General features: G+C 40.5%; 1 protein-coding gene across 1 annotated transcript in view; it reads left to right on the top strand.

Annotated features, from left to right (window-relative positions):
• Positions 1 to 8696: 8696 nt before the first annotated feature.
• LOC138170408 (myosin regulatory light chain 12B) overlaps positions 8697 to 25286 on the top strand; it is a 34313-nt gene continuing 17723 nt past the window's right edge. Inside the window, exons 1-2 of the mRNA XM_069099710.1 lie at positions 8697 to 8855; positions 22479 to 22677. Coding sequence (XP_068955811.1) covers positions 22494 to 22677 — 184 coding nt within the window. The 5' untranslated portion in view covers positions 8697 to 8855; positions 22479 to 22493. The remainder of the gene's footprint in view (positions 8856 to 22478; positions 22678 to 25286) is intronic.

Here is a 25286-nt window from a genome sequence, read left to right as displayed (position 1 = left end):
GGTGTGTTCTATTTAAGCACAAATATCTGTATTTTGATAAAATGAAGATTCTTTAAAGCCAGTAAGTTTGAAGCAAAGTCTCTGTGTCTACTCCTAAGTTTTGCTTTAAACTTTTGAAATCATGAAATAAATTTATCTGTTAGAAGAAATGGGCTTGGGTGTTGTGGTGCACTCCTGTAACCTGCTCCTGAAGGAGGCAAAGTGTATCCTTTGAGCTCAGAAGTTCTGGGCTACAATAGGGTGAAAGTAGATCAGGCAGTCCTCCCTCTGGGAGCACACCAGGGTGCCTAAGGAGGAGTGAACAAGCGCAGGTCATAAAAAACAGCTGGTTAACACTTATGTGTCAATCATTGATGCCCATTAAAATCAAAATAAGGAGTTCCCAGTCTTCCCCTTTCATCCCCCCCACAAAAAAAAATACCATTCCAACCTCACAGTATCAAGATCGGGTGTGAACTGGCTGATTTTTTTCTCTATTCTAGTCTTTGATGGAAGTAGGGTCATTTACTTGCCTCAGCATCCTTATGTTTTGCACTTAATTTGAATATTGAACAAGTGGAGTCCGTTTTAGTAACCAAATATATCAAGCAGAAGTTGGATAAAAACCATGGGATTCTAGATGAGATGAATCACATTTGGACAAGTTCATAATTTCTTTAGATTACCGATGCATATTTTTGAGCCATATCACCATCTTGTGGTGATCACTCAGGGTTGTGCAAAGCAGGAAGCTAAGGACTGGCAAGGTTCTTGGGGTCAGTATCTGTATACTCACTGTTCTGCTTAGTAGAAATTTGATGCTTAATAAACATTCCTTGAAGTCTCTACTCATAAAATTCAGAGCCAGTTTAGTGTGTTTAAATGGAGGATGTTAAGAATGGTATAAAATGGAAAAAAAATTCCCTCCCTTACAAAACCAGTGGCACCAGCTTTGGTAAATCTGAAGTCTATAAGGAGGGATGGGAAGGTTGGGAGATACACCAGCTTTATCTACAACAAATGTCAATAGCAAAAGCTCCTTTTCCTCCATCAGTCGTCTCCACTTCAGAAAGCATTCTCCATTAGAGAACTAAATCTTTGGTTTAGCAACAGTGATCACCGATGAAACAGCAGCTCCAAATTTAGCAACCACAATCACTACAGAGAAATCAATTTGACTGACAACCAACAGCTTCCATGGTAAATTCCAAACCCTCTTTAGTAACACTCTCCAGTGGAAAATCAGTGTCAGCTTAAAAAAATTCCATTGGAATAGACAAGCTTTCTTAGTCTAATGAAGCTTTAGGGTACCGGCCTCATGTGCCTGGCTACAAATACAACAGCTTAGATTCTGTATAGGGATCAACTTTTGCCTAATAAGTAGCCTGATGAGTCCTTGACACCAGAAATTGAGTGGGCTTAAGGAGATGAAAGCCAGCTAAGTGGCGAAGAGAGCAGAGAGCGCACTGGGCCTGAAGTCAGAAGTTGTTGAGTTTCTAACTTGTAACCCCATTTTGGGTTTTCTTGGCCATGATACTCTGGCGTGGTTTGCCATTTCCTTCTCCAGCTCATTTTACAGACGAGGAACTGAGGCAAAAAAGGGTTGTCACACAACTAGAACTATATGAGGCAGAATTTGAACTTAGGTCCTCCAAGCTGGTGTTCTCTTCCATCTAGCTGACCCAGGGACTCAGGGGTCAGGAAGACCTGAATTGAAATAAATTGGAGAAGGAAATGACAAACCATTTATCTTAGCCAAAAAAAAAAAAAAAAAGGTTTGAGCAAGGGCCTAGGAGGGAGTAAAATCCAATGAGTTCTCTACACAGAAAAGGAAAAAACAATGGAATCTGACAAATTTGGAAAGAAGACAAATGGGATGTGGGTGGGAAGAGGGAAGAAACGGAAGATAAAATGAGAAATGGAGTCAGCTGTGGTAGGGCTTTTGTTATCTTGGAAAGAAATCTTGGAAGAGTGTCAAATGAGCAATGATAAATATGTTATGCGAGATGAGAAGGGGAAAAGCTTTAGGACAAATCATGAGTCATTTTTGACATGTATTCTTCACTTATCTTTATTAACCCTCACATACTCATTTATGGACTCATCAATTCATCCTAGTTCACTTACTTCCCTAAATGGTCATTAGATATGAACAGGCAGCTCCCTGGGGTAGAAACCCAAGCTATCAATAACCACATGAAAAAAAAAATACGTTCCAAAATCACTAAAAATAGTTGTTCAGTTGAGTCAGACTCTTCATGCCCCCGTGGACCATACTGTCCATGGGGTTGTCCTGGCAAAGATACTGGAGTGGTTTATCATTTACTTCTCCAATGATTTAAGGCAAACAGAGGTTAAGTGATTTGCCCAGGGTCACACAGCTAGTGACTTCATCTGAGGCCACATTTGAACTCTTCAGGTCTTGTTGACTTAAGGCTCAGCGCTCTAACCACTGTGCCACCTAGCTGCCGCCTCACTAAAAACAAGAAAACTGCCAAGTCAGAGTGGCCAAATAAATTGGGATAGGTTAATGTTAATAGAATATTATGCTGTAACAATGAAAGGGATGGATTCAGAGAAACAAAGGAATTGTATGAACTGAGCCAGATAGCTCTGCTTACAGAAAACAACCTATATGCCATGACATCATTGTAAAGAAAAACAATTTTGCAAGATAAAAGAACTCCTTCAATGGCCAATTTTAACTCCAGAGGAACAATAATGAAGCATTCTACAGACAGAAGGAGAAATCCCTTTCTGGATATGTGGAATAGTTTTGCTTCTAGAGGTTATTTGAGGAAAGGGAGGTTTTTGGTTTTTTTAATTGTAGGAGGGATCTGGAGGTGGAGAAATGAACAAATGATGAAACATTTTTTAAAAACAGAACAAAAGGAGGTTCATAAGGAGACAGACAGGCAGGATAGTTTTGAAACTAAATTGTTAAATCCATTATATTCTTTTTTTTAAAAAGAGGTCAGTTGTTTTGGTAGAGACTGAGTTTAATATGTAATTCCCTTTGTTCTATTCTTTGTATGCAGGGGAAAAAGCTCATGTTAATTGGCGTTTAAATACAGAATACAAAAAAATTATTTTTAAATTATTTAATATTAACATTTTTAATTGTTCATTAACTATCAATGGTGATAATGGGCAGTGCTGCTCTCCTCCCCTAACCAGTTCCTCCTGTCTCAGGTTCCAAGCTAATATCTGGGCTCTCCTCTGATCTCAGATCAAATGTATACTCCCAGGCATTAATTCCTTCCCCATTTACTCTAAGCTCTAGATGTTAACAGAGCAGAGACGAACATCTGGCACAGACATAAGAAGGTAGCGACCTGTTCCCCTACACTTACAAGTTAGTGTTTTTTCTCAGACTTTGTAAAGGTTACCTGCAAGCCTCACGTGCTTTCAGTTAATGTTTTTTTTTTTTTCTCCCTACAAAAAAAAAAAAAGTAACCAGGATTCTTCTGTGTTCACTCCCTCTCATTACCTGTAGGTTCTCTGCTATGACAAGACTGATTTCTGGCCAGCTGCTTCCTAATTTTGCCATTTCCAAATCCAAAAGAACTGTGGGTTCTCTGATGTGGGGTACTCTAGTGGGAAAGAATCCAGCTTTCTGCATTGCCTCACAATTGCCTCAATGAAGTCCAGTCTGTAGAGAACCAAGTTAATGTCCCAGTTCCATAACTGAATCTGTCCCTGAGCCAAGTGGTGCTATACCAAGCCACATAATATCCATGGCTACTACCAATAACACCTAGCGGCAACTGTAGTAATACCAAGTCACCCCCTTAAGGCAGAGTCCCAGTGATGCTGAGAGCAACTGTCTCCCCAGGAGGGAGAATTAAGTATCCCAGTTATTGTTGCTTATCAGGTTCTATGGATTCTGTCCTGGTTTCTACTGGAACCAGTTTGGAAAATGACTTTTAGTGACAGTTCCAGAGTAGGAACCACAAATGAGTGTGACTATTGGTCATGGGGACACAAATTGTGACAGCTCAAGTTCATATATTGTGGCAGTTTTTGAGTTCATTTGAGCTACCTAAAATCAAGGTCACACATACACACATATATCAGCATTGGAATAATGTAAACCATTTCAAGGGACCAATAAAAGTGAGAAGGAAGATTCTCGGGTTCCTTATTCTTCTTGCTCTACAGGATATGATGTAGTTGACCATTCCCCTCTAGAAAGACCACTCTCTCTTCTTGGATTTTCATGACTGATTCCAGTCTCTCCTACCTATTTGATTACTTTTCAGTCTCCTTTATTGGACTATGAACTGTATACCAATTTCAACTCTTTGTCCTAGGCTCTCACCTCTTCTCTACATTCTTTCAGTGAGTTCATTAGCTCCTATGAGTTACACTATCATCCCCATGCTGATGACTCAAAATTTCATATCCAGTCCTCACCTCTTTCTTGAACTTCCACCCCAAATCAGAATCACCAGCCACCTGCTGGATGTCTCTACCCCAATGTCCCATAGGCATCACCAATTCAAATCCAAAACAGTACTCATTATTTTTCCTCTTAAACTCACTCCTTTGCCAAACTTCTCTACATTTAGGGCATGAGTGGCCTTCCAATCACATCTGGAAACTCCTCAACTCTTTATTCTCTTTCAACTCATCAAATCATGGGCCAAGTCCACCTCTACATCTCTCCCATTCATGCCTTTCCACCATCACCCTAGGTCAGGCCCTCATCACCTCTTTGCCTAGACTACTGTATTCAAGAATTTCTAACAGCTCCCAATAATTTCTAAGATAAAATACCACCTTTTTTCTTTGACATCTAAAACCTTTCATAACCTGGTTCCAACAGATCTTTCAGGGTGACTTTATATTACTCCCCCTTGCATTCTCCACTCCAACCAAACTGGCCAGCCATTCCGACTTCCATACCCTCAAACAGACTAACCCTTTCCATGACCCCATTTGAATGTAAGTTCATTTTCAGTAGGGATTGTTTCAGTCTACGTTCTTGTATCTGCAGCTCTCAGTTAAGTGCCTGGCACATAGTAAGCACCTAAGAAATGTTTGTTGGCTCAAGGCATATGTATACTGATAGCTTGCCTGGAATGCTCTCCCTCACTTCTGCCTGCTGGAGTCTCTGTCTCCATTTACAGCCCAGCTGATGTGCCACCTCCTGTTCAAGTCCCTTCCTGATGCCCCGGGTTGTCAGCATCCCAGAAGTCGCTTTATGTTTACTTCTCTCTGCATACACATAGCACAGTGGGAAGAGAGCTAAACTTGGAGTACTTCAGACTGGTTTGGAATCCCTGCTCTGCCTCTTATCAATTATTCAACAAGTGTTTATTAAGGGCCTGCTATGTGCCAGGCTCTAGGGATACAAGTACGAAGAATGAAACAATTCCAACTCAAAATTTGTTGTTGTTGTCGTTGAGACGTTTTTCAGTTTGTCCAATTCTTCGTGACCCCATTTGGAGTTTTCTTGACAAAGATACTGGAGTGGTTTGACATTTCCTTCTCCAGCTCATTTTGCAGATGAGGAAACTAAGGCAAACAGGGTTAAAAGACTTGCCCAGGGTCAGGTTGCTAGTAAGTGTCTGAGGCCAGATTTGAACTCAGGAAGATGAGTCCTCCTGATTCCAGGGCTGATACTCTACAGACTGCTCTAAACATTTCCTAATGGAGGAGACAAGGACATATAAAAGGATTTCAGCACAATATAAAGCTAATAAACATACTGCACAAAGTGGCTGAATACAAGGTAGTTTGGAAGTGAGGGCACTAGCAGTTGGGGGGAAGGGAAGGAAGGTGTATATCAGGAAAGGCTTCATGCAGAACACGGTGCCTGAACTGTATCTGAAAAGAAAAGGACTCTGAGTCCTTAATAAAGAGGGAAGGAAAAGAAGGTAGTACATTAAAGGCATTCGGGGTAGCCCGTACAAATGCACAGCAGCAGTGTCAGAAGGAATGTCAGTATTATGACACTGGACAAGTCACAACCTCCCTGGAATTCAGCTTTCTAGCTGTAAAATGAGGGGCTTGGATGAGATTTCTAAGGTGCCTTCAAACTCTAGCTCTATGATCTTATTTTGCCAGCTGACTGTGATTACAGAGGTGGTATTTCTTTCTGTCTTTGCTTGCTGAATTGAACTGAATTATATTTGCTAAAGATGACTACTGTAAATATTCACAAAGTTTGGCCATGAAGAGGTAAGAGTACAGTGTTTGGACAGTGTTTGGACACCTGCTCTGTGAGCTGTCAAGAGTTGCTTTCAAGCTGAAGTTCCCTGGATCTGTTTCCTTACAGACCCTCCTATAAGAACTGCTGCCACAAGGCACTCACTCCATGTGCTCAGTGTATAATCTTCTGGATTGAATAAAAGGAGCTGGCAGGGCCACTGTTTCATTAAAGCAGCCTCTGTGGGAGTTCTTCTTGTTTGCCCAATTTTCCTTCTGGGTCACAGCCAGGATGATAGAGATGGTCAGCATCACAAATAGGACAATGAATTATTGTGCCAACTTCATATATGGTTTTGAAGTTGATCATGAACTATGTCAATGAGAGAGAATATTCAATTAAACATTCATTAAGTGCCTATTATATACAAGGCATCATGCTAGCTATATTTTTGGACCCAAAACCATAATTTCATTGCTATAGGGAACTCTCAGTGAGGAAACTCCTCTATCAATGCAGAGTGGCATCTACTTGGCAACAGAGTCTTACAGACTTGCCCTGAATCGCATAGCTAGCATGTGGAAGAGGCAACACTCAAATCTAGATCTTCCTGACTTCAAAGCCAGTTCTCTACCCACTACTCTTCACTGCTCCTCTGTGCTACAAATATCCAGACAAATGGAAAAAATCTCTGCCTGAAAGTTTACTTTCTACTGGGGAACTGAAACACATAAACTAATAAATACAAAGTAACTGGAAGAGGAAGAGAGAGCACAAATAAGTTGATAGGGATCAAGGGCTTCCCAGAGGAAATGGCACCTTTGGAGAACCCTGAAAGAAGATAAGGATAAGAGTAATCGGATGGAAACAGATCGATTATTTTTTTTAAAGACTGATGGCTAAACAAGTTGTGGTATATAATTTCGATGGAATGCTACTGTGCTGTAAGAAATGATGAGCTGGTTGATTTTAGAAAAAACATGGAAAGACTTCTATGAAATAATGAAGTAAAATGAACAGAACCAAGAGAATCTTGTATACAGTAACAGCAATATTATTTGAAGAATAAGTTATTCTGAGTATCATAAGTACTCAAATTAACTACAAAGCACCTGTGAAGGAAGATACAATCCACTTTCAGAGGGAAAAAAATTGATAAATAGAAGTATGCATAATATAGTTTTACATATATGTACATATCTGTGTCAAATGGTGGCCTTTTCTAGTGTGGGGTGGGAAGGGAGGGACAGTTTGGAACTTAAAATGCAATCAAAAAATAAATTAAATTTAAAAAGAGACTGATAGCAAAGCATGTCTCTTAAGAGATGGGAGACCATAGGTGTGGAATGAAGTACTAAGGCAGTGAAAGTGAAGCATCTAAATAGAGCATCTAAAACATTAAAAACAATGTATCAACACCATCTTAAGGCATTTATTATGCAGGGATACTGTAACAATAAATTATGCATGTTTTATAGGATTCAATGCTAGAAGCAACAATTTGCTTATTTTTCATATGAGGAAACTGAGGCCCAAAGAGGGGAAGTACTTTTTTCAAAAATCATAGAGATGCTAAGCAGAACCTAATCACGAAATCCAGGTCTGACTATTTAACAAAATACATGGTTCCTATCCCCTATGAGCAAACCCATATTCTCTCTCTTCTGTACCTTGCATACTAAATTATTTTGAGGAACAGCCGTTATTATGGTTATAATCACCATAACAACATACAAAAAGAAAAATTTTAACTTTTAAAAATGTTAGTTTTAACTAAAAATTTCAAATTAAAAATAAAATTAAGTGGCAATGTTTTCTTTCATCATTTTCAGTGCCTGAAATCGTTGTCTGTGACGTTAAATATAATCCTTTGGTCTCAAGAAGAAAAGGACAGCTTGACTTTTTTTTTTTTTTTTTTAAGTAAAAACCAGGCGGGTTCCGAGCCGAGCGGCCAGTACATAACTTCGTCTGTAAGGCTACCTACTGGACGAAGGCAAGACAACTAAAGGACACCAGAGGGTGAAGGTGTCCGTGTACAGCCAGGGCCGTCCCTCCCGGCTGGCAGCTCGGACTCTTACCTTCCCTGTGGCAACAGCAGCCAGCCGGCTTCTGAGGCTAGGCCAGGCGGAGGAAGGTGCCACTACTAGCGCCTAACGCCAGCGCGGGCCTTCGTCCCCCCCCTTTCCACTGGACCCAGTTTAGAGAATTCCAGGCCGCTCGGGCCCCGCCCTACCCAGGTTCCAAATTCCGCGCTCGGCCCAGCCCGGCCCAGGCCGGCCCAGCTCCGCACTCCCCTTTCTCTTTCCGGACCCGTGTCAGTGCCAAGACCTGGTAACTTGGAATGCGGAAGAGTCACAGGAATCTACCACCTTACGGAACCGAGGGGGTGGTTGTCTTGAGAGTAAGAATGACACCTGCCAATCCAAAGTGAGGAAATGCCACTGAGGAATGGCCACAAAGCACAGAAGAATTCCTCCTCTCTCCGGAGTAGAAGCGTTCTCTAATCCATCCATGTGCCCGGGCGTCGCAGAGACAACTTTCGTCAGCACCCCCGCATTCGCGCTGAGTTGGACGCTCCCACTTCCGGAAGTGGCGGAGTCGAGGCGCCCCGCGGCTTTTCCTGCCCGGTGGGTGCGCTGGCCGCTGTCACCCCGCAGCTGCTCCGCTCTGGTCTCGCGCGGAAGGGGCGAGTCCTGACTCTCTTGGTTCTCTAAGGCGGCGGGTGAGTGGCCTTCTCCCGAGCTTCCGGGCGGACCCCACCCCAGGCGGTGGCCGTCTTAGGGGAGGGAAAGCGGCCCCGGCGGGGGGCCCAGACGGGAAGGGCAGGGAGTGACAGAAGCAGCCTTGGGGGCGCGGGGAGTGGGTCTGTTGTCTGTGGTTGCCCTGCTCCGCATTGGGCTGCCCCGGGGGATGGGGTGAGTGGGGGTGGGGAGGGGAGCCGAACCCTGGCTGGGATGGAAGGAGGGCTGCTGCCCTCGGACCCACCCTGGAAACCTTGGCAGGTGGGGCGGGGCCGGGGTTGGAATAGGATAAAGCAGAGAGACTAGAATGCCCAGCCCCGGGTGCCCGCGGGCCGCTTTGCCCCCTGAGACTCCTGCCTCCCAACTAGCCATCCCCGGCTTGTCAGGGCAGGATTGGTCCAGAGGCTGAGCCGCAGCTTCAGGTGTGCATAACTTAGGGCAAAAGAAGTATTCTTTGAGCATCCCTGTGTACCCCAGGGTTTAGGAGCATGAGAAGAGATATGTAGGGATGGGAATTCCAGAGAAACAGTGCCTTGGCTGGGGAGCGGGGAAGGGGGAGAATAAATATAAGATATTTACATTTTTGAGTATAAAAATAATAGATATAAAATATAAGAATAGCGAAAAAAGAGGAAGATACAAGTCTAACAGAGGGTTTGGACTTGGAAGAAAAAGGGTAAATAAGGTTGGGTAGGGTGTGACTAGTTTATGGAAGGTTTTTTAAAGCTGGATTACAGGAGTTTAAATTTGATATAGAAAGCATTAAGGAGTCGTAAATTCTGGAACATAGGAGTACCATGAGAAAAGCCTGTTGTAAGATGATTAGTCTGGCAGCATTTATGTATTGGAGGGAGGGGAGAGATAAGGATCAGCCTGTTATAATTATAGAACTTGAGTGTAAAATTTAAGAGCTGGAAAGGACCTAGTCCACCCCACCCTCATTTTATAGATGAAGAAACTGGGGCATAGAGTGAAATAAATTTTGCAACATGACCCAGCTACAAAGTAATGAAAGCAAGGTGCCCTGTCGCTAGGTTCCAATGTTGTAGTCCAGTCTGCCTTAGTTTGTCTAGTGCAGTACTCTCGTTTTGACAGGTGCATCTGACACACAACTTTCCTGTAGTCATGTAAAGAATTTTAGGGCCCTCCAATATTTCACCAAGTTGAATCACTTTTGATTGTCTAGGAAAAGTAGGTGGGCAGCTATATTTGATCCTAGGCAAAATTGTGAAATAAATGAAATTTTAGTTATCTCAGCTTCTTTTTTTCTATACTTTCCCCCAGTAGTTTAAATTTTATTGTAAATGCTTTTCCAAGATGGGAATGGTGTCAGAGGCTTGTTAGGAGTTATTGGGGAGAAATAGCAATCTCTCTGAGTTACAGTTTCATGTGAGACCAGCTTTCTCCCTTTGCCCTCCATTTCCCTTCCGTAATGAACCAAAAAATCTGTTTTATCTCCTGCCTCCCCCCCCTCAATTCCTAGAGGCTAGGATCCAGTCTAAAGTAAAGTAACAGCTGACAGATATTTTATGCTGCTTTTGGGTTTGCCACCGGCATTAGTTGGAGTTTCTCCTTTAGCTCTTTTTTCTTGCAATGTAATGACCATGCTTTTTGTCCCTTGGGTCATCCATCTCTTCACAATTTTGCCTAGGAATAAAATAGCTGTTACTGAGACACAAACCGTACAGATCTGTTCCTTTCCGTACAGATCTGTGTCTTTTCATTGGCTGTCCTTCACAACTGGAATGTACTCATTTCTCATTTCTGTCTCTTCTAATCCCTAATTTCCTTAAAGATGCAACTTAAACATCACTTCAAGGAAAGCCTGCCCTTCCTCCTTAAGTACTTTCTATTTATTATGTTACAGAGAACTTTAAATACGAGAGGAGTTTGTATTTGATCCTTTAGGCAATAGGGAACCACTGGAGTTTATTGAGTAGGGGAGTTAACATGGTCAAGGCTAGTCATTTGGGAAACTGTATCATAAATGGCTAATTATTGAGAGATCCAAGAACAATTATGTATATCATTAAACATGTTAGATTTGCTTTGTTGTAAGTTTTATTTGATTATAACACTAAATTCTGTTTGTGTGCATTATTCATAGTTTATTGCTCACTTAATGTGATCATCTGCCGGTGACTTAAAATATAGAGAAAACATTGGTCTTGACTACTGTAGAAAGAAGTGGGAATGAAGAGAAATGGGGAATACGTGGGAAACATTTCAAAGAATTGACAGGAAAATTGACATTCATTCTTTTCCTCAATTTCTTCCATATTCAAAGGTTTTAGGTGAGGGCATTATTCCTTTTAGCTTTCTTTGCTCTATGTTGCTGTTTAGGAAACTTCATTCTTTTAAATGGGTCAGCTTATCATTTCTATACTGATCAGAACTCACATCCCATGTTTGCAAACCACTGTTACTTAAATGAGAGACAGTATGACATGGAAAGAGCATTAGATTTTGGAGTTACAGAATCTAAGTTTAAATTCTTTCTCTGTTCCCTATGCTATGTGCCTTTGAACAGGCATTTCACTTTTCTGACTTAATTTGTTTCCTTTACAAAATGAAGAAATTGATTATGGATATTCTCAAAGATCTTTTTTTCATATTTTAGTCCTATGATCCTATGTGCCATTGTTGCCTCAGATTTATCTAGTTTAAAATAATTTGTTTTCCCAAGTCTCTTCTCTCCCCATCTTATTTCCACTTCCCCTCCACCAAAAAAGAAAACCATCTTTTTACAACTATCTCATTTCTTTCAGGATGTCACTGTTCTTTCAGCAACTAACAAAGGGTTTATTTCCATCCCATACCTTACATGTGCTAAGTACATAAAACATTTATTAAATGTTTGAATTGAATTGGACCATTCAAGAACAAAAGACCAAGAAGAGTCTTCAATTTAATTAACCAAACATTTATTAAACACCTACAACTCTCCAAGACACTATGCTAGGTGCTAAAAAGAATTGTGATACCCTGACATAATAACAGTAGTTTCAAAGAGAAGCTGAGTTTTTTTTTTTTATTTTGGGGAGAGATAGAAGAGAATAGGTTGTGAACAATAACGCGCTATGTGAGTGTTTGAAATTGAAAGACATAAACTAAACATTTCTTTGAGGAGCTTACATTGCACTGGGGGGATACAAATGTATACCATAATCAAATGAAAATTTTGTATGAAGGAGATTCCTAAGTGGTAAATTGGGGGAGCAGTAGTAAGCAATATTTAGCTGAGCCTTGAAAGGGGCCAAGTATTCCAAAGGTGGAGGTGAGGAAGAAGAGATTCTACAAATTAGAATCTGCAAAAGTATGGAGGTGAGAGAAAGCATATCATGTATGGGCTACAGTAAGTTGTAAATTATGAGAGGGAAAGTAATATGAACCTGATATGGAAAACTAGATTGGAGCTGTAATATGAAGGGGTTTTTTTTGGTTTGGCTTTTTTGGGGTTTTTTTTTTTTTTTGCTTTTTGGAGGGGGGATGGCAGGGCAATTGGGGTTAAGTGACTTGCCCAAGGTCACACAGCTAGTAAGTGTTAGGTGTCTGAGGCTGGATTTGAACTCAGGTCCTCCTGATTCCAGGGCTGGTGCTCTATTCACTGTGACACCTAGCGGCCTGAAGGATTTTTAAATAGTAGACAAAAGGGGCGGCCAGGTGGCTCAGTGAGTAAGAAGGTCAGCCCCGAGAGTCGGGAGACCCCGGATCTGTTCCGTCCTCAGATACTCAGCACCCACACAAAAATAATTGGCCGTGTAACCTTGAGCAAGTTACTTAAGCCCAATTGCTTTAAAAATAAATAAATAGTAGACAAAAGAGTTTCTATTTCATCTTTTGGGCAATGGGGAGTCAGTGATATAACCAAATCTATGCTTTAGTATATCAATTTGACAGCCGAATTTTGTATGGATCATAAAGGGGAAAGACTGGAATTAGTTAGACCAGAGGTTCCCAAACTTATTTGGTGTAGCGCCCCCTTTACAAAAAAATCGTTCACTCAGTGCCCTACCGTTGAGGTTTGGGGGCATAGTGGTGCTTGAGACCCCAGAATACTGATATGTCAGGTCCTGCTGAATGAATTTGACTCGAGTCTTCTCTCAGCCAAAGAAAAGCAAAGTTTATTAAAGATTTGCCATTATCTTAAGGAGCCTAAGTATTTGTGATGCTTGTGTGACAAGTGGACCAGATTGAATCTTAGCACCTTTGTCTAGACAAAATGGATCTAATATACAGAAGGACTATGGGAGGGATCTAGGGGATGTTCTAGAAGAGGGGTTTAGAGAGGGACTTGAGGAAGAGTCTAAGGAGGATCTTGAGGAACCCAGGTCTGATTCCAGGAATGGGATTAAGGATGGGAAATAGCTGAAGGCTACCCAGAAATGACAGACAATGGAGGGCTAGGCTAGTTTAAGGGTAACAGATTTGAGTATAGATATTTTGATAGGATCCCTGGTGGGAAGCAACTGGATGGTAGAGGGAAGTATAACAGAGATTTGGGCCGAGCAGTAACATATGGCTTATGGTCTCGAGCAAACGCCTCATCAAGTGGGAAGATTCAAGGGGGTTCCCAGAGCCTGAACCCCTGGAAATCACCACTGGAAATCTTTAACCCATTAATTTCTTTTTAACTTGTGTCATTTCAAAAAATTTAAAAATGGCACATCTTAAAGTTCATAACTTATTGTAAATTTGTGGGGATTTTCTTGCATAAATTTTGATGATGCAATATTGTACCATGTAACTGTATAGTATCATATTGTAATCTAGTGTAAACATGCACATATTCCTACCAATGTATGCTGGATTTTCTGACAGTGCACTATACCTCACCTGCCAACACTTGGCTTGTCAAGACCTGCAATCATTCATTCACCAGCAATCAGGTAGAAGGAAGAAAGGGGTATTGTAAATTTAAGACATTGTGAAATAAAAAACTGTAGAACAGGCTGAAAATTTGTAGAAAGCAATAGGGGAGGAATCAACAATGACTGATTTCTAGGTTACAAAAGGAAAATTGCTTTCCACATTAAGCCAGTTGTTACTTGGCAAGGAAACAAAATACCTTGTATCTATCTAGTTTTACCGTCTAGTGTTAATAAAGTACAGGCAATTCCTTTGTTCAATTGTGTCTGACTTTTTGTGACCCCATTGGGGTTTCATTGGCAAAGATACTGGTGTGGTCTTCAATTTCTTTCTCTAGCTCATTTTACAGATGAGGAAACTGAGGCAAAGAGGATTAAGTGACTTGCCCAGGGTCATGCAGCTAGTAAGTAAGTGTCTGAGGCTAGGTATGAACTCACAAAGAGGAGAGTCTTCCTGACTCCAGGCCTGGGGCACTCTATCCACTGGGCCACAAAGCTGCCCTGTAATTTCACTGACTTAAAAATCAAAGTAGACTGGATGTTTAACTAGCTGGCTGTCTTAAATAAGTGACTGTGTTGAGGTTTGAGGTTTAGAATAGGGGTACTCAAGACCCCAAAATACCAATAGGCCGGGGTCCTGCCGAATGAATTCAACTCAAGTCTTCTCTTAGCCAAAGTAAAGCGAAGTTTATTAAAGATTCTCCTTAATGTATAGGCTCTTTTAAGGAGCCTAAGTATTTGTGATGCTTGGGTTGAACAATCTGCCAGAATGATCTGACACAGAGTGAGTCTTTGCTAGGTAATTCTTGGCCGATTCTTGGAGGCAAGATTCATCTTAATTACTGAAAGATTGTGGGAGGGATCTAGGGATGGTCTAGAGGAGGAGTTTGGGGAGGGTCTTCAGGAGGAGTCAATAAGGTCAAACTCCAGTAATGAGATTAAGGGTGGGAAATAGCTGAAGGTTACCTGGAGATGACAGACAATGAAGGGCTAGGCTATTTAGAGATTTGGGCCTAGCTATAATCAAAGGTTTATGACCTCAGGCAAATGCCTCATGCAATGGGAAGATTCAGAGAGTTCCAGGGGTTTCCCAAAGGCTGTACCCCATCTACTGCTTTCTTTGTATAGAAGCACCAGAATTGCTTGCCAGATAATTGAAGGTACTTAATAACTTAAGAACCATCCCCCAACAAGGGGAAGTTAGGATAAAGAAGCATTGACATAGTTTATTCTGTGGTCACCTTTCCCAGGGACCAGAGTCACATAAGCCAGATTCAACTCACAATCTACTACTTGACAATCCATGATTATAAAAGAATATATCCTCTGCAGTGGATCTACGTGAATATACAAGTCACTTAACAAATGTTAAAGTCTGCAGTTTGATGTTCCACTAGATTAAAAATGTTTTCCAGACTGTCATACTTAATTGAGAATATTCAACTAGAATTCATGGTTAAAACTAGCAAAAAATGTGGCCACCTGATTAAATAGTATTACCGAGAGAACATATCATATGATTCCTCTTCTACAGCTGGCCTTTGTACATTATTTGAAATCTCTTTGGTTACCTTCACCCTGAATTAAGTGTATTCAGTTTCTTTAGTATTAGCATACTGTTTTATTGGTAGCATTTTTTTTTTCCCTAAAATTCAAAGGGCCTGGAAGAAATAGCTATACAAACTGGGGACAGCAGGAATAGAATAAAAGAAGAGGCTATTGGATTTGCTTCTTATATAAGTTTGTCTTGGCTCCAGTTAAAATCCCTGAATTAAAGGATCTTTAGGACTAATTATAATGCTGTTCAACCTGATTTTTCTTATTTTTAATATGTCTGATTGGAAAATATTCATCTTAAACTCTCTCTGGTCTTTGACAGAATGCTTTCCCACTTTTTAGCTAATTATAACATATATATCCCTGATATTTTTATAGGAAAACTTGTCAAATTTTATTTAACCTGACATTTTAAAATATTTAGTAAGTTAGATAGAGTGGGACAGCTCTTTATATAAAACAAAATTGAAAAGATTGAACTTAGTTTTTCCTTTTTTCCCGAAGGAAATAAGGATATTAACCACATTATCAATTTCTGCCCTTGAAAATAATACATTGCCTAAAGACTTACTAATGAACTTTTCTTGGTTCTCCTATGTATGTACTTTAAAAGTAAAATTCATTATTTTAGTAGATCTTTGATCTTATCAGTGTTTTTAATCCTGGTGACGAATAGAAAACTGTCTATTCCTTCTGATCCTATGCAGCTGTCAGTCATATCCTTCTGTAATTATAGGTTACCTACCCAATGTGTGAATCTGGGGGAAATCATAGGAATACCCCAGGATTCATGTTAAATGTAGATACTTGCAATTATTAATTTGTGATAGTGTAATGGCAATGTAAATTTAAAGATCTTCCCTGCCCCTAGGCTAAAGTGCACCTGGAGCCTGGGGTGGGAGGCTTGTTTTTCAGTAGATACTTTTTGATTAGGCAGTGAGTCAATAAGGTTGTTACATTCTCTGAGCCAGGAGAAGGCTATATAAGCCCTGATGTGTAGCCTTTGTTTTGGGGCTCACTTTGAGAAGTGTTCTGTGATTTGATCTGGACTCTGGGAAGCCATTGTTGAGAGTCCCCTGGCTTTGAAAAACCCAGATGTTGATTTGGTATGGATGTAATGGTTGGACAGTTTGGAAACTGTCTACTTGATCTGTTTCTCTGTCTTGATAATTCTGTCTGTATATTCTGAAGTTCGGGGTGCTGACCTTTTTCCCCTGAACTAGGTGAACGATACATATTTGACTGATTGAAGTAAGCTTGTTAACCAATTTTGAGTTGCTTTTCTCTATCAAAGCAGATCCAAAAACCTGTGTTGGCAGCCACCCTGGGGACGCTGGGGTGCTTGCTGATGTAGATAGCCAGACTGAGAACATAAAGAATAATAAGAGGTATTAGAAAACATAGAAATAGAATCTTTGAGTTGGAATGGACTTCAGAAGTCATTAAGTCCAAATTCCTCATTTTATGTCTTTTTTTGAGGGGGGAAGGTGAGGCAATTGGGGTTAAGTGACTTGCCCCAGGTCACACAGCTAGTAAGTGTTAAGTGTCTGAGGTCAGATTTGAACTCAGGTCCTCCTGACTCCAGGGCCAGTGCTCTATTCACTGCACCATCTAGCTGCCCCTAAATTCCTCATTTTAAAGATGATGAAATGGAATCCAGAAAAAAAAATTTAAATGACTTGTTCAAGGTCACATGGATAGTGTCAGAGTCAGGAGCAGAACTCAGTTCTACCCAGTGAGCTAGAAGCCTTCTAGATCTCTTGACCAGTGGAACTTTTGGGCTATCCATTTGTTATCCTTTGCTTACCTGACTAGCCCACTTCCTTGTCATATTTTTTCATAATATTTTCTGATTTAATAGTATTCATTGTAAATTATTTGATTGTATTTCTAAAATTTATAAGGGTGTAATTTGTGGGTTTGTGCCCTCATTAAAAGAAAACTAGCAATTTTTTTCCTTCATTTAATCATCTCAGATTTGGGGAGATAAAGTGAAGCTTTATTATGGGAATGGGAGCTAGACCTGTCATATCATTTCATTATTGTAGAAAACTCCCAAGTGAGGAAACCCTTCTAGCAATGCAAGTCAGCACCTACTCTGCTAATTTTATATAGTCTTAGAGACTTGCTAGAGTTGTTGTTTAGTTGTCCAATTCTCCATAACCCTGTTTGGGGTGTTCTTGGCAAAGATACTGGATTAGTTTACTGTTTCCCTCTCTAGCTTATTTTACCAATAGAAATTGAGAAAAACAGAGTGTAGTAACCTGTCCAGGATCCTGCAGCAGATTAGAACTCATGACTCCAAGCCCACTACTCAATCCATGAAATCACTTAGCTGCCCCTTGCCAGAGTTCTGAAAGGTGAAGTGAGTTGTCCGAAGCTTATACAACCAGAGATAGGACTTGAAACCAGGCCTTCCTAGGTCTGAAGCAGACTCTCTATCCCCTGGACCAGGCTGCCTCTCAGCCCTGTTATACCATAAGTCAAATCAAGTGACTCTCATCCCACCTCAAGTTGTAATAATTACATGTGATAAAAAAAAAAAAAAAAACTTGTGACATTGTTATTATTCCACAACATTATTATTAAGAAGTTGTTTAGGGGGGCAGAGTAGAAACAGGACTTCTGTGGGGCTCCCACTTCCACCTCCTCCAATTCATGTAAAAGGTGACTCTGAACAAACTTTGGAGCTATAGAACCCACAAAATGACACAGAGAAGCTAACCTCCCGCGGAGGACAGCCCAGCAGGCCAGCAGCAAGCAGCCAGTGAAGCACTCTGGGAGATCCCAGCCTCACTTGAGCTGGAGGTTTTAACCTCAGGATGGCCACAGCCAGCCGCAGGCTGGAGGAACTTCAGATTACCAGCAGTTGTGTCAGTTTCCAGAATTATCAACCCATAGATGCTAAGGACAAAGTGAGAGGTCAGTGCAGTGTGGACTTTGGGATCCGGTAGTTTGGGAGTATGGTCTAGCCTTTATCCCCTGGAGGGAGAAGGTGCCCCCCCCCCCCCCCCCCGTGGGCAGCTGCCCCCACGTGGCAGCTTCAGCTCCTGGCCTGCAGATTGTAGGGGGGCAAAGTGGCCAGTCTGAGGGGTAGTTGTTCTTGTTTTAACCTGCTTGGATCTGGATAATGGTCTAGGGTGGAGGTCCTAGGGTGTGTGACAAGCTTGCCAGAGTGTATGGAGGCTTCAGAGAGGGCTCCCAACTAATACCTTCGGCAGCTGAGAAAACCCCAGCATTTGGGACGAAGCTCCCCTGTCTGGTAGCAGAGTCCTACTGTGGCAAAAAGCCCAAAAAGTCAAGTAATTGAGTGGCAACATGAGTAAACGAGGGAAGCAAAGCAAACAGAGGAATCCAACATTAGACTCCTATTTTGGGGACAAAAAGGATCAAAGCAGGGAACAGGAGGAAGACAGTGAAGTCAGAACTCCTGCACCAAAAGCTTCCAAGAAAAATACAAGCTGGTTACAGGCCATAGAGGACCTTAAGAAGCAGATGAGAGAAGTGGAGGAAAAATTGGGAAGAGAAATGAGAACAATGCAAGAAAATTATGAAATGAGAGCCAGCAACCTGACTGAAGAAAATAACACCCTAAAAAATAGACTAACTCAGGGGCGGCCAGGTGGCGCAGTGAGTAAGAGCGCCGGCCCCAGAATTGGGATACCTGGGATCGGTTCCGGGCTCAGATACTTAACACCAACACAAAATAACTGGCCATGTAACCTTGAGCAAGTTACTTAACCCCAATTGCTTAGAGGCGGCCAGGTGGGGCAGTGAGTAAGAGTGCCGGCCCCAGTGTTGGGAGACCTGGGATCAGTTCTGGCTTCAGATACTCGGCACCCACACAAAAATAACTGGCTGTGTAACCTTGAGTAAGTTACTTAACCCTGATTGCTTTAAAAAAAAATAGACTAACTCAAATGGCAAAAGAGGCACAAAAAAACAATGAGAAGAATGCCTTAAAAAAACAAATTTGCCAGATGGAAAAAGAATCTCAAAAGCTCACTGAAGAGAACCATTCCTTCAGAATTAGATTGGAGCAAACAGAAGCTAGTGACTTTATGAGAAATCAAGATACTATTAAACAGATCCAAACAAATGAAAGAATAGGTAAGGAAATGTGAAATATCTCATTGGGAAAACTACTCACCTGGAAAATAGATCCAGGAGAGATAATTTAAAAATTATTGGACTACCTCAAAGCCATGATCAAAGTAAGACCCTAGAAATCATCCTCCAGGAAGTTCTCAAAGAAAACTGCCCTGATGTTTTAGAACCAGAGGGCAAAATAGAGGTTGAAAGAATCCACCAATCGCCTCCTGAAAAAGATCCCAAAAAGAAAACTCCTAGGAATATTATAGCCAGATTCTGGAATTCCCAGATCAAGGAGAAAATATTACAAGCAGCAAGGAAGAAACAATTTGAATATTGTGGAAATAAAATTAGGATAACACAGGATCTGGCAGCTTCTACACTGAGGGATCAAAGGGCTTGGAATATGATATTCCGGCGGTCAAAGGAGCTGGGATTAAAACCAAGAATCACCTACCCAGCAAAACTGAGTATCATGTTTCAGGGGAAAATATGGTCATTTAATGGAATGGAGGACTTTCAAGCATTCTTGATGAAAAAACCAGAGTTGAATAGAAAATTTGACATTCAGATACAAGAAGCAAGAGAAGCGTGAGAAGGTAAACAGGGAAAAGAAATCATAAGGAACTTATCAAAGTTGAACTATTTATATTCCTACATGGAAAAATGATAATTGTAACTTATGAAACTTTTCTCAGTATGAGAATAGTTGAAGGGAATAGAAATGTGTGTATATATGTCTATATAGGAGGGTATATGGGTGCTTTGAATATGAATACATAATGTGAATGTGTGTATATGTGTACAGGTAAAGGGCACAGGAGCAATTTAATAGGAAGGGATGATACTTAAAAGGTGAAATTAAGAGGTGAGAGAGGAATATAATGATAGGAGATGGGGAGGGACAGAATGGGGTGAACTATCTCATAGAAGAGGCAAGGGAAAATGGTTATAATGGAGGGGAAGAACAGGAAGGCAAAAGGGAATGGGTCAACCTTATTCTCATTGAATTTGGCTTAGGGAGGGAATGACATACACACTAAATAGGGTATCTCATCCTACAGGAGAGCGGGGGGAAGGTGATAAGGGGGAGATGATGGAAGGGGGGAGGGCAAAGTGGGGGGGAGGTAAGTTGGAAGCACCCTTTTTTGAAAATGGACCGGATCAAAGTAGAGAATAGAACAAGTGGGAGGTGGGATAGGAGGGAAAGAAATATAGTCAGTCTTTTATAATATATCCACTATGGAAATGTTTTGCATAGCTACACATGTACAACCTATGTTGAATTGCTTATCTTCCCAGTGGGGGTGGGTGACAAGGGAGGAAGGGAATGAATCTAGAAATCAAAGTTTTAAAATCAAATGTCTAAATATACATACTATTATCAATATTATTTTACATGTAACTGGGAAATAAGATTTACAGGCACTGGGGCATATAGATCCACTGTGCCCTACTGGAAAGTCGGAGGGGTTATGGGAGAAGAGCAGATTGGAGGAGGGGATATCCAGTGGGATTGCTATTTTGGGGTGGTGGGTAGAGGAAAAACGGGAAGAAAATTTGTAACTCAAAATCTTGCAGAAATGAATGATGTAAACTAGAAGTTAATAAAGCATTTGATAAAAAAAAAGTTTATAGTTTATGGTTTTTAGATCATTTAATTGAAAAGAATGGAAAACCTCTGTTTGCAGGGTTTTTTTGTTTTTTAATCGCAATATATCAAATTTCCATAGGAATAATAAGTTTTTGCAGCTGGGTGGGGCCTTGGGAATATTACTGCTGTGAGTGCTAGGCTTCTGTGTGGGGGTAAGGAGAGGCACAGTCTAAACAAGACATGCTCTCAGCTCTTCTGGATATATAATAAATCCTCTGTTTCACAGATGAGGAGTCAGGCCCAAAGAAGGTAAACGGTTTGCCCAATGATAGCAACAAGCATTTATTACGTATTTACTATGTGCTGGTCCTGCACTAAGTGCTGGGGATAGAAAGAAAGGGAAAAAATCGTCCCTGCTCTCGTGGAGCATAAATTCTAATTTGGGAAACAACGTGTGGGTAACAAGGGACATAGGCGGTATATACAGAGCAGATGGAACAGTAATCTGAAATGGGAGTCATTGGCATCTGGGGAGACCAGGAAAGGCCTACAAAAGATAGATTTTGAAGTGGAAGTGAGGGAGCAGGGCATTTCAGGCATAGGGTACAGCTAGTACAAAGGCGAGGAAAAGAGAAATGAAGGAATTACAAGTAGGGCAGCATAACTGGATCATAGAATCATGCCTTGTAGGAACAAGAGTAAAATAAAATATAGGAAGGGGCCAGTTATAAAGACCTGAAAATGCCAGAGCAGTAGATAATAGGAAAGCACTGTATAAGCTCCCTAGAGGGGTGACCTAGTCAGACCAGCACTTAAGCAAAATCACCTTGGCAGCTGTTTGGAGAATGGTTTGAACTGGAGAGGGTTGAGACAGGAAGACCAATTAAAAAACATTTGCAGTAGTCTAAATAAGTAATGATGAGGGCATGAACTAAGGTTGGGGCTATATGAGGGGAAAGAAGGGAAAATATGTGAGGGATGTCGTGAAGATAGAGACAAAGTTTTGGCAAGAGATTGGATTTGTGTGGTGAGTGAGAGTTAAGGAGTTGAGCATGACACTGAGGTTGTTAACATAGGTAATTGGGGGATTGGTAGTGCCATTGATGGTAATAGAGAAATTCAGAAGTTCATAGCTCTCATTAGATGTACGTACTTTCTTCTAGAACATGCTACTTGTAGGGTATGACCTATTATATGATCAAATTTATACAATAAGTTATAATGGAATTTTACTTAATTTTTTGAAATTATTTCATACTTATTAAAATTTTATACAGCATGTTAAAAGGAGAAAGCATGAAAACATGTATCTTTTAATCTTAAACTGTATGTGTTTCTTTGGAGTTAACTTTATTTTCATCTTACAGTTATGGTTTATTTTGCAGTTACCTTTACCCAGTCTAAGTAGCAACTCTTCAATGAGGTTTTTCTGCTCACTAATTTTAGATGCTATAAATTTTGTTTTAGTCAATAAATTTTTCTTTCCCTTCTAGAATCCACTATCCAACATGTCGAGCAAAAAGGCAAAGACAAAGACAACAAAGAAGCGCCCTCAACGAGCAACTTCCAATGTATTTGCTATGTTTGACCAGTCACAGATTCAAGAATTCAAGGAAGCTTTTAACATGATTGATCAGAACAGAGATGGTTTCATCGACAAAGAAGATTTACATGATATGCTTGCTTCCTTAGGTAAATTTTAGGGTCTCACTTTTTTCTTCTGAAAAAATTTATTTTGTGTATCAGGGAGATCATGAGAGGACCCTCTCCTTTCCCCCTCCCCCAATCATGTTAAATGTAGATGCTTGTAATTGCTAATTTGTGATAGCCTGACTGCAAACAGAACAGTAAGAGGGGCTAGAGAACATAGAAATAGAGAATCTTTGAGTTGGAATGGACCGTAGAAGTCATTAAGTCCAGCCTCTTCATTTTAAAGATGATGAAATGAAATCCAGAAAATAACTAAATAACTTAATCTAAGACCACATGGATAATATGAGAGCCAGGAGTAGATTTCTTTCTACTATACCAGAACAAGGAAAAGCAATCAAAGCAAGTAACCCTAAGTTCATAGGGGAAAGGATTGAGTTGAGTAGGAGTTAAAAACTATTTGATTAATAGTTTTTAATAATAATATTTTTATAATAATAATATTTTTAATAATTATTATTAATCAAATTAATAATTTTATTAATCTGGCTTAAAACTAATGCAAAGAGATTTCTAGGTGTGGAAGTAAGAATGATTTCATACCTAAATTTGAGCAGCAACAGGACAGAACAAATGTGAAAAGGACAGAAGTTCTCCTAGATCAGTGGTTAACAAGCTTTTTTATGTGTCATAGACCCCTTTTACAGTCTAATTGAAGCCTCTGAACACTTCCTCAGAATAATGGGTTTTTTTTTTTGTTGTTTTTTTTTTGAGGGGTGAAGGCCGGGCAGTTGGGGTTAAGTGACTTGCCTAAGGTCACACGGCTAGTAAGTGTTAAGTATCTGAGGCTAGATTTGAACTCAGGTCCTCCTGACTCCAGGGCCGGTGCTTTATTCACTGAATAATATTTGTAAATATATCAAGTAAAAGATTACAAAGGAAACATTATATTAAAATACAGTTATCACAGTACTTAATTAAAAAAACAAATTCACAGGCCCCAATTTAAGAGCCCCTGAGCTAGATAGAAGGGACTAAATTAAGGCAAAGAATAGTAGGTTGGTACCCTAGCTTAAGAAAAGCAAAAGATAGGGGTGGCTAGGTGGTGCAGTGAATAGAGCACTGGCCCTGGAGTCAAGAGGACCTGAGTTCAAATCTGGCCTCAGACACTTAACACTTACTAGCCGTGTGACCTTCGGCAAGTCACTTAACCCCAGTTGCCCTGCCCTCCAAAAAAAAAAAAAAGATTTATACAAGGGACTTAAATAACAAGTAAAGGAACTATCAGCAAGACTGGAGTTTGATACTAATCCTAGGGCTATGTGATTCAGAGTTATAGGTGCTTCTCTCCTGCCCAGAGCCAAAACTGGTTTCATCATATGGGCCGGTTTAAGCCTAATCAAGTTGGCAGGTCTAGCCGGGCTGGGAGGCAGGGCACAGTTTCTGGGAGCAAGGCAGATTCTAACAGAAAGATAGAACAGCTAGCTAGGAATGTCAGGCTGCCTTGGAAGAGCAATTTAGATCAGAACCCTGGGGCTGTGCCAGGAGAGCAAGACAGAGAGGATCTAATTTTTTGAAGGACAAAAAGGCAAAGAGAATACTGCTATAGCTTGGAACTAGAAATCTGGCAGAACTCTAAAGTGAGAAACCAGGATATGTTATGCTGGACTCGATAGCTAATCCTGTATTCTGTATGTATTTTGTATGTCTAATGAATTTTACAATAGAAAATAAACATACAGACATCAAGGGGATCGTGTAAATAGCTTAATACAAATCTCTTAAGAGCTTTATGTTTATACATTTAGGGTTTTTTGTTTTTAAACATAATGATCGATATTCATATGATAAGTTCAATGTAATAATGTTTTGAATTCTAAATGGCTTGAAAATTGTAATATTTTAGATGACTCACTTCAGAAAAGAGGTGCTGAGGAGAATTAAGGGGTAAGCCTGCAGTTCCAAGGTTGACCTCTTGGGGAAAAAAATACCTGGGGTTTTTTTGTTTGTTTTTGCTTTTTGGATGACAATTGGGGTTAAATGACTTGCCCAAGGTCACACAGCTGGTTTTTGTGTTAAGTGTCTGCAGCCAGATTTGAACTCAGGTCCTCCTGACTCCAGGGCTGGTGCTCTATACACTGTGCCACCTAGCCACCCCCTCTTTTATTTCTTAATGAGGGTAAGACTAGGGTAGACTCAGGAAACTTTTCAGTTGACCCTGATTTATTTTATAAAGTTGTGGCACATTGTAAACCTTTTAAATCATTTTCTGTTTTCACTTATTTCCATACCTAGTCTGAGTACTTTGATCCTCATAAATAGAGGCTGTGGAATGACCTAATAGGTATATGCTCAGCTAGTCACAGGGTGACTTGGAGGGTGGACTTTACACCCTGAGGTAATAGTGATCTATGGGGGAGAGCCTCCTTCTCATTTTTGTTTTAGACTGGAAAGAAAAAGTGTCAGTAATATATATATATATGTATATAATCAGGGATATTTGCTTCAAAAAAACAACCTTTTTTAATAGAGGTGTGAAGTCAAAAAAGTTTGGAGATCACTGATCTAAATAATGCCCATGGTCAGCCATCCCCACCATATGCCAACTACCCAACCCCCCATAGGGTGGGTAAACAATTTTTGCTGGAACT

The sequence above is a fragment of the Petaurus breviceps genome, unplaced genomic scaffold (genome assembly GCF_028583685.1).
Source record: "Petaurus breviceps papuanus isolate PSGF00001 unplaced genomic scaffold, PetGlider_PUasm1.0 38, whole genome shotgun sequence".
In the NCBI taxonomy this organism is placed as follows: domain Eukaryota; kingdom Metazoa; phylum Chordata; class Mammalia; order Diprotodontia; family Petauridae; genus Petaurus; species Petaurus breviceps.
The sequence above is the reverse complement of the archived record's forward strand: the minus strand, read 5'-3'. Positions and strand labels throughout refer to the sequence as shown.